General features: G+C 32.0%; 1 protein-coding gene across 1 annotated transcript in view; it reads left to right on the top strand.

Annotated features, from left to right (window-relative positions):
* Window positions 1-17,435, top strand: part of ROBO1 (roundabout guidance receptor 1) — a 582,961-nt gene that overhangs the window by 210,094 nt on the left and 355,432 nt on the right. Inside the window, exon 2 of the mRNA XM_074299785.1 lies at window positions 7,601-7,927. Coding sequence (XP_074155886.1) covers window positions 7,601-7,927 — 327 coding nt within the window. The remainder of the gene's footprint in view (window positions 1-7,600; window positions 7,928-17,435) is intronic.

Raw genomic sequence — 17,435 nt, 5'->3', positions numbered from 1 at the left:
CACATATTGTAATTTGTTTCTCATGTTGTTATGTAATTTACCTGGCTTCTAAACTGGAGCTAGAATTGAATAGAAAATCTTCAATTGCATAGGGTTGGAATTCTGCAGCCCAGGACTCAACCAGCCCCACCTAGATAATAATGAGGCTGTTTGTCCTAGAGTGGGGTCTTTAGAGGGGCAGGATTCAAGGAGAATTTGTCCTTCAAGGAGTTTTAGAGAGTTTCGGGGCTCCCTTGTCAATAAGATTAAAGGTATTGAAGGTTAAATATATGATTTTTTAAAAAAATGAGTGAAAATTAATTTTGTCATTTTGTTGTACCTTTAAACATTTTTCTTATTAATGTGCTCTTGAGAGGTTTTTTTCTTTATCTTTGTCTCTTACTCCATCTCATGATCCCATGTCCTACTTTAATTTCCCATTTTTACTTTTTAATTTCTTTTCTGGAGCCACATTTCTATTTTCTGCATGAAGTATTCTTAAATGTTTCTGCAAAAACTTGTACAGCTATCTTTACAAGTTCCATTTCTTAATCTTATAACATCAGAATTTAAAAAAAAATAGAATACATTTTTCTTCTTTCATCACATTTTGTATTTTATGGATTTTTTTTTTTTTGAACTCATGTTCATTTAGTTTCCTTTCCATAGTATGTCTTGCTCTTTTCCTTTCTCTTGAACCTAAGTGCAAGAGATACTGTTAACAGTGCTTAATTTTTTAAGAAAACTTAAAAAATGTGGATAGGTAATTTCTAAACCCACAATAGGAAATGATAGAGGCAAACACATTGACTCTGCAGAAGTTACAATTGACAGCAAGGAAGGAAACTCTTGAGAAACAGACAGAACTCAAAAGAAGATTTAACATAGGAGTAAAGAGCTTCACTTATTAAGTCCTGAGTGCATCACTATCTGAGGATAGCATTGTGTTGATGTTCTGATGATAATCTTGCAGTCATAGAATAGATAAAACTATGTTCTCTGTGCTTTAACAATGTAAGGAGAAAGGTATGGAGCATTTTTTTTTTTTAAAGAAGAGAAATTGGTTTTTGAAATGATAAATTGAATTTCTAGAATGATTTCTTTTAGTAAGAGTTTAGATATTCAGGAGTTTTACTATATTACCTTTTACTTTTAGTAAGGAAAAAATGAGTTTGAAAGAAGCAGTTTAGGGCGATTAAAAAAAATATAATTTAAATAGTTAAAAAAAATTTTCCTTTCTTTTAAGTTAGAGGATAATACCTGAAGGTCAAGCAATTTTCACATCCCAACTTCAGTTTGGGATCCTTTCATTAAAATTTTGGGGACATTTAAAGGTTCTGGGCCTTGCCTTTTACTCTCATGTTTTCCCTTCTATCTTTGAGAGTTAGAGTATTTTAGTGAAACATATTTGTAGTCATGAGTCTTGGATTTAATTGCTTGTACAACTTTGTCATTCTTTTTTTCTCATCTTCAATTTCTGCACTTGGAATAGGTGACCTCAACATTTCTTTATCAGCTTTAAAGCTATGATCTTAGGACAATGAATGAAGTACAAAAGATTATTTATGTTATTCTATTTTGGGGGTATTTGTGTGTTAATATAATATAAATTATAATTTACATATATATGTAATATATATTTTATATATTAATGGTTACATAGAAACTTCTAGCACCTGCAATAATGAATGCTCCTTTACCCCTGAACTTTCCTGTTAGTTGTTTTTTAAAAATTTCCTTCTTTCTTCTTCTGTTGAGTTCTGTGCTTTTTTCTTACTCCAGCTCTAATTTGTGCTTTATCTAAAATCAGATCTGCAATGAGAATGATGAGAATAGATTCAGGGAACCAAAATGAGATTAGGGTTCCTCGTGGTCAGGGAGTTAAATGATGAGGTTAGTGGCAGATTTGGGGTTCAGGGAACCAAATGAAGAGGTTTGGCTTCCCTAAATCCCCTTAGGATTTGGCGCATGGGTAGGGAGTTTTGGGAACTCCCCTTCTGGCAGTGCAGGTCCTTCATAAAGGAATTTATGAACCCAAAAAGCTACACTGATAAAAAGAAGTTTATTATAGGCAATAGGAAGACAGTCTTTGCTATGCATGAATAGAAAGGCTGAATTCCTTAGTGGCAAAGTCCTGACAGAGAAGTAAAGTTTCTAGTAGAGAAATCCCAACAGAGAGCTCTAAAGTCTTATTAGGGAGATAGGTGAGGATAAAGAGAGGGTAATGCTGAAAGAGAATATCATTCCAGCAGGCAGAGGCTTACTATGCCAGGAATAGAGAATCCTTGACATATAAGGTCCTCTGCAAGGATTGAGCCCAAGTTGTCTCTTTTTATCTACAAGCTGGGTTTCAGCTTGAGCTAGAATTGAATAGAAAATCTTCAGTTGAATAGGGTTGGAATTCTGCAACCCAAAACTTGACCAACCCCACCTAGATAATGAGGCTATTTGTCCTAGGGTGGGGTCTTTACAGTGGCAGGATTCAAGGAGAATTTATTCTTCAAGGAGTTTTAGAGAATTTCGGCTCCCTTGGCAATAAGACTGAAGGTTAAATCAAAGATTGAAAACAAAGACAAGTCCTTCTTTAGCTTCTATTATGCCTACAAATTCTCTTATATACCATTAACTATTCAAAATTTGCAGCAGCTATTGGAACATAGATTCTGATATGTAAAGAATTAAGAAATCTTTAGTCCCCACCTATGTATAGCCTACTTTGTAAACCTCCTTTCCCTGTTATGATAGACTGAATTTATTTGTATTTCCTTTGAAATGTGGATAAACTTTTGTTTACATAGGGTAAGGAGATCTGTCACTAGCATCTGTGTGTGTGCTTTTTCTCTGTTGTCCCCCTTAAGGTGGGGGAAAAAAGGAAGAGAGCATAGGAAGGAACTTTTTAATTATTTCTTATTTTCTCTTGTTATCAAGAATTACCTTGGGAATTCTTTAAAAATAAAAAAAAAATCTGTGTTTATTTATAAAATGGGAATAAAGGGAAGAAGCTGTGAAACCATTTCCTTTTCCACAGTGTACCAGGAAAGGAAATAAATCTTTATTAAAAGAAAGGAAATAAATCTTTATTAAAAGCAACAAGTTGTAGGAGGGTTATCAATTACTATTACCTTACTGGAGGTAAAAGCTTTAGACCATGTTAGCACCTACTGGTGTGACTTGCAGTTGGAGGTGAGCTTAATCATATTGCAATAGAAAGATTTGTATGGTTGGTGCCCAAATTTGAAATATTGAATTTGTTTTCCCATAGAAACTTTATTAGGCATTTGTTTTTTTTTTTCTTTTTAGTTTTCTGTTAAAAATAAAATAGAAAAAGAAAAAAAAAGGAAAATAAAACAAAGCTAAACTAAACAGAACATTATCATGTATTCAACAGAATATCAGTGAGGAATCAAAATATATAACAATAAATTACCAGTTCAAGAAAGGATATATAATAGTACTAATGTCCATCTTTGCTTCCTTGTAGGTTGTTCTTTTGTTCTTTGCTGTGTACTTTTTCTTTTATTATATTTTTTCCCTTTCATCTCCACCTCCTCCAAGCAGACTATAGTTAATTATATATATATATATATATATATATATATATATGTATATATACATACACGTACACATACCCCTACCCCCCCATAGAGACACACACACACACACACACACACACACACACACACACACACACACACACACACCCCCTACCTTTCCTATTCCTGTTAACTCTTCTATTTTAATTCTGCTTCTTAATTTACCTTGCTATTATTTGACCTCTCCCCACTCTCCCTTGTCTTCTTCCCTCACCCTTTGGTTCCCACTCCGCCCATTCTTTTCCTCTTATTTCTTTATAGATTTTGGAGAGGTGCTATGCCTTTCATGGTATATAGGTAGTATTGCCAACTTAACCCATTCTTGGTGTGCATAAGTTTTCAGAACCTCACCTCTCTAATGCCTTTGTGTCTGTTCTTCTGTTGCACCTCATTTGTATAACAATTTTTGTACTTGTATCTAGGCAGTTTTTATCAGATCATAGGAACTCTGCCCCAGTCTTTCTTTTGAGCTACTCAATTGATGATATTAGTCTTAAACATTGCTATACATTTCCATGTAAAAAAAACATAAACAATTTGTCCATGCTAAATTTCTTGAAATTGATCTTAGATATTGGCTATTGTAAGTTAAATCTTTTATTGAGTTTGAGTTTGGTTGAAAGAAAGTCTTGAAAATCTGTAACTTTAATGAATGTTTTTTTGTTAATATATATGATTCCAAGACCTGCAGTCTTTTATTGTGGTTTCTGCTAATCCTGTACAATTCTAATTGTTGTCCCAGCATATTTGAAATGTTCTTTTCTTGAAAAATTTTCTCTTTGATCTGGGGTTTTTGAATTTTGGCAATAATATTCCTATGTGATTTCCACAAAGGATCTTTCTGAGTTGAAATTTCTACTTTCACTTCATGTTCTATCAGTCTAGGACAATGTTTTTGGATTTTTTCTTGCATTATTGTGTCAAGATTCTTTTTTTTTTTGGTCATAGCTTTCAGGTAGTTCAATTTTTCTTATATTCTCTCCTTTTGATCTGTTTTCTAAATTTCTTGTTTTTTTGTATAAGATGTTTTATATTCTGTTTTGTTATTTCTTGATCTCTTATAAAAGCTTCACTGGCTTCCCCTTGCCTAATACTAATTTTCAGAGTTATTTTTGTCTTTAAAACTTTTATCTTTTCTAGTTGGTTAACTTTTTTTTCATAATCTTATTTTTAGTTTTTCCTCAATGTCTCATTTGATTTTTAAATTTTTTTTGAGTTCTTTGATAAATTCTCTAGGCTGGGAGCCATTTTTGGGCTCTTTGGGGTAGAAGAAAATTTTTTTTTACTTTAGTGTTCTACTAAAACCAGATGAACACTGTTTTTTCCTATTCCTATATTAAGTTTCTATGATTGGGTTCTTTCTTCTTTGCTGATTTATTTTTAAAAAATGTCAGTGTAATCACTTCTAATTATGAAGGGAGGAGGATGGTACCTCTAACTTCACTTTAGCTCTCCCCTCTGACCTGGAACCTGAAACCAAAAGTTCCACTCTCTTACAAGTGACCCCAGTTGTGCCACTGCCTCTGCACTTACTGGGTATGCTGGTTCCTTTTTGCCTAAGGCTATGCCTTTGCAGCACAGCTGGGCCTGGCATTCCTGATTATTAGAGGTTCCCTCAGTCTTCCTGGGTTCAGACCCCCAACTCTGTAAACCGTTCAGAAAGTAAAAGTTCCTGTAGTTCCCGGAATTCTTCAGAGCAGGAATTCCAAATAACTAATTTAAAATTTATTTTTTATATGTAACTGATTTATATATAGTTGAGTTAAATACCTCTGGGTGATTTTTGAAATCATTAATCTTCCTCTCTATTACATCTTTTTCTCATTAATCATATTTTTAAGTTATATTAAAATTATAGAATTATATATTAAAATTTATATTTCAAATATAATTAAAATTACATTATATATTTAAAATTATGTATTATAAAATTATATTTTATTCAGAAATATTTTAAAGAATCAACCAAGAAGGGTCAGATAGATGATTCAGTGGATAGAGTACCTATCTGACCTGGAGTCAGGAGGAACAAAATTTAAATCTGGCCTCAGATACTTATTAGTTGTATGATCCTGACCAAGTCACTTAACCCTGATTTCTTCTCTTCTTTCCTGTCCATAATAGAATAAATCAGAATATCTTGGTCCATGCTGAGGTTTGACACCTCTTAAGCTAAGCCAATTTTTCAAAATATTGTGTTTTAGTAGTATATATTTTTTCCAATTACAAGTAAAAATAGTTTTCAACATTCATTTTTGCAAGACTTTGAGTTCCAATTTTTTTCCTTCTCTCCCTTGCTTCTTTCCCAAGACAGCATGCAAACTGATAGAGGTTACACATGTAAAAATTATTTTTAGCATATTTTTGTATAAATCATGTTGAGAAAGGAAAATCAGGACAAAAGGAATAAACCATGAGAAAACAAGAACGAGGTGAAAAAATATGCATTGATCTATATGCAGTCTTTTTCTTTACTATATACTCCTATATATAAGAACTATATATCTACTATATATAAGAACTACTATAAGTAGTTCTTTCTCTTGATGCAGACATTTTCCCTACAAAGTCTATATGCATTGTTGAAAAGAACTAAGTCTATCATAGTTGATCATCATATAATCTTTATTTTTTTTTTAACAATACAATATTTTTGGGTATACATATACATTAATTTCTTTTAATACACATTTCTTTTTGAATCATGTGAGAAAAAAAAAAAACAGAAGAAAAAGGAAAAAAAAAGGTGAACATAGCATCTGTTGATTTGCATTCAGTCTCCATAGTTCTCTCTCTGTATGTAGGTAATGTTTTCTATACAAAATTTATTGGAATTGCCTTGGATTATAGAACCACTGAGAAGAACCAGGTCTTACATAGTTGATCATAGCACAATGTACAGTGTACAATGTATTCCTGTTTTATTTATTTTGTTCAGCATCAGTGTGTGTAAGTTTTTCTAAAATCAGCTTATCTATCATTTTTATAAAGCAATAATATTTCGTTATTTTCATATACCATAAGTTATTTCAGCCATTCCCCAAGTGATGGACATCTACTCATTTTCCATTTCTTTACCACTACCAAAAAACCTGCTACAAACATTTTTGCACATGTGGGTTCTTTTTCCCTCCTTTATGACTTCCTTGGGATACAGATCCAGTAGTGGTAGCACTGCTGGATCAAAGGGTATGCAGATCATCACACAATCTTGCTATTATTGTATATAGTGTTTTCCTGGTTCTTCTCAATTCACTCACCATCAGTTTATATAAGTTTTTTCAGGCTTTTCTGAAATCAGCCTCTCATCATTTCTCAAAGAATAGTATTCCATTACATTTAAACACCATAGTTTATTCAACCATTTCCTAGTTGATTGGTCCCTCCTCAATTTCTAATCCCTTGCCACCATAAAAAGAGCTGTTACATTTTTGCACATGTGGGTTTATGATCTCTTATATAGACCCAGCAGCGTGATCCAAATTTTCTCATCTGTAAATTGGGATGAGATTTATATATACACTATTAACTTTCTGGGATTGTTATAAAATTGTTACAAAAAATTCTTTTATGAATATTAACATATTCTGTAATTGCAAGTTCTTATTTTTATGCTTACAGCAGTGTCCTAGGCTTTAGAACATACATAAATATGTATAAGAAGTCTTTATTGTTAGGAAACTTACCAATCATCTCAAGATAACATATTCATAAAAAATACTACAATTAGTTATAGGTTACTTAGAGTTTATTGGAGGGCTAGAAATTTGGAACTCGGGCTAAGAGGAAAGCAAAGAGCTAGGACATCAAGCATGCAGGAAAGAATGGGTTATAAATGGATAAACTAGGCTGTCTGGTTATTTATATTGGACAATAAGTACAAGATAATTTTGCCAAGGTGAATTGAAGAGAGATGGTAAAAATTCTTCAATCATAGGCTAAGGAGTTAAAAAGTCTTTTTAAAGAAAAACAAATTTAAATGTCTTAAAACTAATACATGAATATCATAATTTCCAATTGTCTTACAGGCTCCCGTCTTCGTCAAGAGGATTTTCCTCCTCGTATTGTTGAACATCCTTCAGATCTCATTGTTTCTAAAGGCGAACCAGCTACTTTGAACTGTAAAGCAGAAGGCAGACCCACGCCAACTATTGAATGGTATAAAGGAGGAGAAAGAGTGGAAACAGACAAAGATGACTCTCGTTCGCACCGAATGTTACTTCCTAGTGGATCTTTATTTTTCTTACGTATAGTACATGGACGCAAAAGTAGACCTGATGAAGGTGTTTATATCTGTGTAGCACGGAATTATCTTGGAGAAGCTGTGAGCCATAATGCATCACTGGAGGTAGCAAGTAAGTAATTTCTAATTTTGGAGATAAATCAGTTGTACTGATGAAATTTAAAAATTATTCTATGCCTGAGGAAAACTTCTAGCTTTATATAAAAATGAATGAAATTGATCACTTACATTTTCTTCTATGTCCTTTTTATTTTGGGTGTGCGGTATATTTAACACTTAATTTGATTTGGAGGCATAGAAAAGCACTTTGTCATTGCATCTTGAATGGGGGAAGATTTTTTTTTTTTTAAATTCTTATACTTGTATTTAGTTTTTATTATGCACTAAGTGAAATAGTATATGAATGTTCATTTAGAGAACTATATGTTTTGCTATTGATATGTTACTCATATATATATGTGTGTGTGATATATCTTATATCTATACAGAGATGAGAGAGATAGAGATAGAGAGAGAAAGCGAGAGAGAGTGAGTGTGTGTGTGTGTGTGTGTGTGTGTGTGTGTGTGTGTGTGTGTGTAATGTCCAGACTAGCTTTCTGGAGGACCTCAGGATCAGCCTAAGTCCTTGGTCTTAGTAGAGGAATGAAGGAGGCAGGAGACTCACAAGGATGGAATGGTCAAAGATGAAGTCTGGAGTCTTCTTTGTGTCTATGTCTGAGACTCTTCTGTGTCTGTGGCTTTTTTGAGGATCTCTCTGAAATCTGGAGTCTGAGATTGAGCTTGAGCACGAGCACACTCTCTCTTAAGTTTCTCTCTCAAGTCTACCCTTATATACCTTAGTATAATTACATACCTTAGTATAATTACACTGAGCATGTGTCAACTGTAGGACCATTACATCACTGTACTAACTACTAAGTATATGTGAACTACAGAACCATCATCTCATTAATCACACTGAGTTAACACCCTGCTGTAAGTATCTTTGCTTCCAGTATACTTTTCTCAGAGTTCCCCAATATCTGTGGTCTTCTACAGTATTTCGGCTCTTGGTTACCTTTGGAAACATGTATTTTTCGCAAAATTATATGCAGCATTGTATGTGTGCTGTATAATTGGTTTAAATGAGATGATTCAGACCAGTTCCAATGCTCTTGTAATGAAGAGAGCTATCTACACCCAGAGAGAGAACTGTGGGAATTGAGTGTGATTCACAACATAGCATTTTTACTCTTTTTGTTGTTGTTTGCTTGCATTTTATTTTCTTTCTAATTTTTTTTCTGGTTTGATTTGATTTTTCTTGTGCAGCAAGATAATTATATAAATATGTATGCACATATTGGATTTAACATATATTTCTACAGTGTTTAACATATATTGCACTACTTATTGTCTAAGGGAGGGGATGAAGAAAAGGGGGGAAAATTGGAACCCAAGGTTTTGCAAGGGTTAATGTTGAAAAATTGTCCATGTATGTGTTTTGAAAAATAAAAAGCCTTAATAAAAAGAAGATAATTGTTTTAAATGCATTTTGAGAGAGCTGAGATATATAAGTGAGACTCAAAGAAATCATTACATTTTTATACGATAACTATAGTGTTTATATGAAATTATTTTAGAAAATATTTGTTATATATTAAACTATGTTTGAAAGCATTTTTAATTGAGTAGCTTATAGATTTGTATGAGAATTACTTAAACTTTCATTCTTTAAGTGTCAAATTATAATTATATATAACATATATATATGTAATTATAATCAACAAATCTGAGTGTCCAGATATTGGTGAAATAAAAGGGATAAGAATTGTCAGTGAGAAAGGAATGAAAGTCATTCTTAATTTGTGCACATTGTTAAATAACATACAATATTGATGGTTAACTTTTTAGTAATGCCTTAAGATTTTATTCCATCCAACATCTATCTGTGTGGAACTTTGTCATTGTAATTCAATATGCCAAACATTTAATTTCCTGTTCTGTACAAGACAATGGAGATATTGAAATGTTTGGGCTAGCTTTCTGGAGGTCCTCCAGAAGGGCATTGATTTAAGCAGAATAGGCATCATGAGAATGGACAAGAATAGAGTCCAAAATCTTTATTCTCTCTCTTACACAATCTGTGTTTGTCATAGATGACCCAATCTCAGTCTGAACCAGTCTCCTCTAGCAGTCTTCCAGTCTTCCATTCTCAACCAGTCTCCTCCCCCCTCCCCCCAGTCTGATTTTGTCCCCTGTTTAAATACCCTATTACAATGATGTATACTGAATATGTGTGAACTAGAGAACCATTATATCACCATGCTAAGTACAAAGTATATATGTGAACTAGAGAACAATCATCTCATCAATTCTACCTTCTTTCAAGTATACTTCTCCAAAGTTCTGGCCCTCTACAAGATACAAAGATTTTCTTTTTTAATGACATAATCCTTGCCCTCACACAGCTTACATGTTTTTTAGGTGGTTATATGGATTCTCAGTAATTTTGATAGTTATTACAAATGACACCTAAACATTTAAGAATTTTTTATTTTGTTTTTTCTTAAGAGTAACCTTTGGAATTTGTATAGTATTGTGCTGGTTATATTTAGTCATTTTCTGAATATGTGTGATTTTTGTCTTTTAGTACAATTGATTAGATTTCATTGAAATAAGAATTGGATACATATATAAGGCATTAATCATAATAGGAAACTTATTAAGCATAGATGAAGCTCTTAACAGAATTTTAAGTGTATTAAAGCAGAATTTAAGATTAAATTTCTTCCATTATTAAAAATAATTTTTGATTTTTAAAAAAAATTACCTGAATTTCCAAAAATAGTTTCTCCCTCTCCCAGAGAGTAATCCATATAATATAGAACACCACAAAAAGAAGGTGATAAAAGTTCAACAGGAGCAATCAACATTTAAAAAACTATGGCATTTTATTCATTGCTGTATTGCTTCCAGTTTCTGCAAAGAAGAAAAAGGTGACTTTGTAAATCTCTTCTTTGGGATCAAGCTTGGCTATTTTAATTTATCAGCATTTAGTTTTGATTAGTTCCTAATCATTTGCATTACTATGGTCATTTGTCCATATTTTTCTTGTTCCGATTACTTCACATTGTACCACTTAGTATAGATCTTCTGATGCTTTGTGATACTTCTATTTATTGTTTTTTTCACAACCCAGTAGTACTTAATTATATGACTGTATTTGTTTAGCCATTTCTCAGTTGATGACTAGATACTTTGTTTCCTTTTCTTTGCTCCTAAAAAAAGGGCAGCTCTAATTATTTTGATTTATATGATTCCTTTTTTTTTTTTTTTTTTTTTAATTGACTTCTTTGGGATCAAGCTTATAGACATTTCATTCATTCTATTTGTATAATACTAGGATATTTTCCGGAATGATTTGGCCTACTCACAGCTTTACCAACAATGTATCAGTATGTCTGTGTTTTGCCAATTCCCTCAATCTTTGCTTGTTCCTATCTTTTTTAATTCTCTTGGCCCAGAAGAAGTGATGTTTAAGTTCCTTAGAAGGAGCTGACAGTCAAAAGTGTATGTGAAGGGGATAGACAAATAAATGAGATAGCAGATATTGAGAATAGATTTTGGGGAGAGCAGGAGGTAAAATTGTACTACATGATTTGGAAGACAATCATTTCTCACATGCAGTGATGCTTCTTTTCAGGATTACTTCTTTTACAATCTGGTATTGAGCTACAGCAAAATAAAATGTTCTATAAAGACTAACTAACATAGAAAATTATTTGAAAGAGCTTAAATCTGATGCTTCAGAAGCTTTAAATCTCTTGAGCCAAACAAAGTTGAAGAGAAAAGGCACAGAATAAAAATTAAAAAAAAAATAGGAAAAGAGGATAGATTTTGAAACTGTTTAAGTGAGGGAATATAGAAGAGGGGGAAGTGAAGGGAAAACATAAATAACTAAATAAATGAAAGAAAAATAAATCAAGAACTTAAGTAAAATCCCTAAACTAGGATTGACAAACAGAATATCAAGGATCAGGTCTGGGATGCTGGAAGTCTGAAATCAGAGTTGTATCATAGTAATTTAAATAAATCTAACCCTTTCCTCCCCTTTAAAATCTATGTTTCCCCTGACTCACTTGGGATTAAGTGACTTGCCCAGGGTCACACAGCTAAGAAGTGTTAAGAGACTGAGACCAGATTTGAATTTAGATAATCCTGACTAAAGGGCTCCTGCTCTATCCACTGTACCAACTAGCTGCCCCTTAAATCATTAAAAACAAAAAACAACCCTGAAGAATGATTTGAAAGGTAAGAGACTTGAATACCCAATAAAACATGTTAAAACTTTCAAAATTCATTTATTTTAAATTTAAATATTTTCTTTGTAGCCACGGGACATGCTGCACAGCTTCCCTTAGTGAATCTCAGTATAAGACTTACCTTCTAATTTATAGATTACTTATGTTCTGCTTTCTTTAGAGTGTAATTTGGATGATATTCTGGAGGATTTAGACAGACTATATTGTGAGCTAGTATTTTGTGTCACAAATTCCAAGGATGGCTAGGCAGTTATAATTTAGTCTCAGTAGACAAAGTGATTTGACAGAATGTCATAAAATGATGAAGGTATGGCCAAAGGTTAAAAGGAAGGATCTTGAAACCATTGCTACCTGAATTATTACCTTGTCTAATACACAAAGTTGGTAAATCACAAATGATATCTTGAATTTCACTCTCATTTTTTCTTTCTTTATATGCCTACTTATTTTTCTCTCTTCATACTACTTTTTTCCCTCAATTATTTTTCATTGCTAGAATCTTAAATGAGTATGAAAGTGAGAATAGTAGCATTGAAACCTTAACTTGTACATCTTTCTCCAAATTCCCCCCCCAAAAAAAAACAAAAATAAAAACAAAAAACAAACATCTTTGGGTTTTAGCTCTTGTGCTCAATAACCCTACTTAATTTTAATTTTAAAAGCTATGTTGTATAATTTGGCTGTTGAGAGGCAATTATTGTTCAGTAAAATTTTTTTTTTTTAACTTGTACATTTGTCTTTTTCCTTTTGGAATCTAAAACTCTAGCTAGTTTACTTGATTTGTCTTACGTTTGTAAATCAGCTACAGGGGTTCTCAAACTAAGGCCAGCGGGCCCACTGAGGACGTTTATGCTGCCCTCGGGTTATAGCAAATGGGCTGAGGGGCTGAGACAGTGTGAGATTTTGTTTTTGCTATAGTCCGGCCCTACAACAATCTGAGGGACAGTGAACTGGCCCCCTATTTAAAAAGTTTGAGAACCACTGAGCTAACACATGGTATTAAGGATTATATGACAATATTTTTTTCATATGTTTTTATTTATTTATTTATTTTTCTGAGGCAATTGAGATTAAGTGGCTTGCTCAGGATCATACAGCTAAGAAGTGTTAAGTGTCTGAAGACATATTTGAACTCAGGTCCTCCTGACTTCAGGATGGGTGCTCTGTTTACTGTGCCACCTAGCTTCACCTTTTTCATAATTTTTAAAAATTATGTATCCCTTTCATCAAAAAATACCCCAATTTAAGAAAACATTCTTAAAATTGAGACTTTCCTGAGGAAATCCTGAGTTCAAATCCTGTCTTACTTATTATTGACTTTGTAACTTTAGATGAGTCACTTAAACTTTTTCATGTTTTCATATTAAAAAATGAAGATTAAAAATAGTACCTGCTTTGTGGGGTTGTTGGGAAGATCAAATGAAATAACATCTTTAAAATGACAAAATTATACCATAAATGCTAGCTCTTTTTATTATTGTTCCCAAAATATTATCAGCCTTTTGAGGATCAAAAATTATTGTTTACTGTACATAAATAAGTAAAGCATTCTTAAATTTCCAAAGTATTTTAAGATAATGTTAATTTAGTCATCAATATAATTTCTCAGAATGGTGGTTTATGTGTATGTGGATATGGAAAGGAGAGTATTGTTGAACAGAAAATGTAACTGAATCAACTTAAAAAATTTTTTTTTAATGACTTGATAAGGATATGATGAATTAAAAAAAACGAGCATAACTTGTTCAGGAATTAATTTTTACCCTTCGAAAACAGATTCTTGATCATTGGCACCATTTTCTTAATAATTTGCTATCTTGTTCCACATTCAGTGCCACTATTTCTTTTTTTCATTATCTTTGCTCATTACTAAAAAAAGCACTATGGGTTATTGTTTTTGAATAATGAAATACTAAGTGACTAAAACAAAAATTTAGATGGAAGGTTCATTCTGTTTTGTCTACCTATCAAATGGTAGCTCAAGGTTTTGTAAATTAGAAAAATAATTGAACCAAAGAGAATAATTATATATATATATATATATATATATACAGTATAAGTCTAGGAAGCAGAGCCAACTATTAAATTCATAACTAAAGTATTTTTTCTCAGTATATTATGTAAAATGTATTTATCAGTGTTTTATTTACTTTTGAAACCATGTTTTACAGTTTCATCAAGAAGTGAAACTTCTGATTACTAGAAATTGTCAGGATTAAATATTTCTGAAATGTAATATGATTTTGAATTTTTTTTGGCAGAGCAAAGATTTGGTTTATATTTTTAGAAATCAAGAAAGAGGTTATATCTATTGGTTATTCTTTAAAAATATAATCAGGTCATATTAAAAAGTTAAAATTATCATAGATAGTTCAGAGTGTCATTATGACTCAGCAGTGCAAGAAAAAATAAGGTATTTCTTGAACTCCTTTTTACTATTAGTCTAAAATTTGAAACAGTACTTTGAAAATATTAATGAAATTATTATGCATGAAGTGATATTTACTCTTTTTTTTTCCTGAGTTGCCCAGGATCACACAGCTAGGAAATGTTTAGTGTTTGAGACTAGATTTGAACTTCAGGGCTGGTGCTCTATCCACTGCACTACCTAGCTGGCCCCCTAACATTTGATATAATTTAGATTTTTATGCTTTTGAGACAATGGTATAAAGGGAGAGGGAGAAGGTTTTAAAAATGTTTATTTGGACATCTATATTGTATTTAAAACTTTGAGGGGGTGCAATTAAAAGGGAAAACAGATTTCCATGATTAAGAGTCATGATTTCAGAAAAATTAGATTTCACCAAGTATCAAACTTCAGGTTTTAAATTAAGCCTTCTAAGCAGCATTGTAAATTTCTTAAGGATTAGGCCAATTGAGACATAAATTTAAGAAAAAATTTAACTGGTCTGTTTTCCTTCATAAAATGTTATTGATTATTAAGTTTGCCTTTTTTTTTGTCTCGTGTGGTTAATATGGCAATCCTTTTACATAAGTATGTAAATTGACATTAATTACATTCAATTTTAAAGAAAAGTAATTTGAGTTATTCAGTAACCCTGCTTCTCTAATTCATCTGTTAAGCATTGCACAGTCAACATATGGCTGTTCTTTTCCTATTTAAGTTTTCTCTTGAAAAAAAGTAATTCCCCTTAGACCTGAGGGACATCTGCTGGCTTTCTTACAAAAATAGGCACAGAAGAGAGATCTTTCATGTGAGGCCTTTAAAAATAAAATAAACTAAAAAAATTTAAACACCAAGAGATTTTGTTCCATTAATCAAAGACTTAAAAGCACATGGAGTTTTCTAATTGATATTTGATGGATTTTTCTCTCTATTGGTCACTATTACAAGCAAAACATTTTTGCTAATATTGTGAAAGAAAATGAATTCTTTTATATTGACGGACTTTATGTTAAATTTTTTATAAAATAATGCAAATTTCAGTTTTTAGTATAGTTTCACTGCATGTATATTCTTTTGGAAGGAGTAGAAATAAATTAAAAAATGAACCAGTGCTATTATCATAAGTAAACATGGTTTTATTAGTTGACAATAATATTATATTTGACCATTTGGAGGAATATGCCTGGGAAAACCAGAATGATTTGGTTTTCTACTGATAAACCTGTATGAGATTTGCCATACTTCCCTCCTCTCAGGTCCCCCACCCCTTAAAATATATATAATATATATAATGAATAAAAATAGACTGCAGTATTCTCTTATTGTATGACCAGATCTTATATATTTTGCAACCTACTTATACTTAACTATTTTAATTTTATCCATTGTTTTAGCTAATTTGCTCTTCTGTAAAGTGTGATAATCTTTGAAGAGTGTTCAGACATTTTACTTCATCAGAAGACTATTGGCATTAGTGTTTGTGTTGTAGATTAAAAAAAAAAAAAACAAAACGTATATGCCTTGAACTTTGAAGGACCCTGGTTTCATGTTGGGATCAGAGAAAGATGTTTAGAAAAGAGTAAGGAGACACATAGAACTAACTATCTTCAAATATTTGAAAGATTCTCACATAGAAGAGATTTAGATTATAGAACTAGGAGCAATAGGTGGAAGTTGAAAAGTGGCAGATTCAGGCTTGGGGGGAAAAAACAATTTAGAAATAAATTGGACTACATTAGCATTGAAAGAGGATAATTCTAAAAGAGTCATGATGAAAAATGCTCATTACCTTGAGAGATAGAAGTTGATGAATCCTGAATGTACTTTTTTTTCTTGCCTTTTTTTTTGGGGGGGGGCACATAGCTAATGTGGAAATTATGTTTTGTGTTCTAAATCTATAATGAGTATCATTTCTTTTCAATGAATAAGTGGAGATGGGGTGGAAGCAGGGAGAAAAGTTGGAAGTGAAAATAAAAATACTGTATCTTACATAATACTTACAATCTGCTAAAAATTATTATATAAACAAACCTGAGCCAACTACAGTGACATGACCTTGAGATTAAAAATTCCATAATCTATTACCAGATTATATTTATACATGATGCAAAGCACAGTGATTGTTGTGTCAACACTAATTGAAGGGTAGATTTTAAACCTTTTAGGATTTTCTAAGAACTAATTTAGTTTTTGGATATTTGTGGCATCTTCTTGGTCCTTTTTTCTTTTCTTTATTTGTTTGTTTATTTTATTAAAGCTTTTTATTTTCAAAACCTGCGCGAATAATTTTTTAACATTGATCCCTTCAAATTTTTATCAACATTGATCCCTTAAAATTTTTATCCCTGCCCCCCATCTCCTCCCCCAGATAGCAAGTAATCCAATATATATGTTAAACATGGTAAAATTTTATGTTAATTCCAATATATGCATACATATTATACAATTATCTTGCTGCACAAGAAAAATCAGATCAAAAAGGAAAAAAAAAAAAGAATGAAACCAAAATGTAAGCGAACAACAACAAAAAGTAAGAACATTACGTTGTGATCCACATTCAGTTCCCACAGTCCTCTTTTTGGGTGTAGATGGCTCTCTTTATCATAAAATCATTGTAACTGACAATAGTCATTTCATTGTTGGAAAGAGTCAAGTCCATCAGAATTGATCATTATATAATCTTCTTATGTATAGATCTTCTGATTCTGCTCATTTCACTTAGCATCAAGTCTCTCCAGGACTCCCTGAAATCATCTACTAATTCTGTATTTCCTGCCCTCTTTTTAATCCCAAATTATACTTTTTTCTTTCCTTTTTTCCCTTTCCTTCTTCCCCAATATTTTACTTATAAGTATTACTTGCCTCAACCAGCCCTTGTTCTTTAGAGACCTTCCCCCTTTCTTTCTCTCACT

The sequence above is a fragment of the Sminthopsis crassicaudata genome, chromosome 3, assembly GCF_048593235.1.
Source record: "Sminthopsis crassicaudata isolate SCR6 chromosome 3, ASM4859323v1, whole genome shotgun sequence".
Lineage (NCBI taxonomy): Eukaryota > Metazoa > Chordata > Mammalia > Dasyuromorphia > Dasyuridae > Sminthopsis > Sminthopsis crassicaudata.
This window is presented reverse-complemented; position numbering and strand designations above follow the sequence as displayed.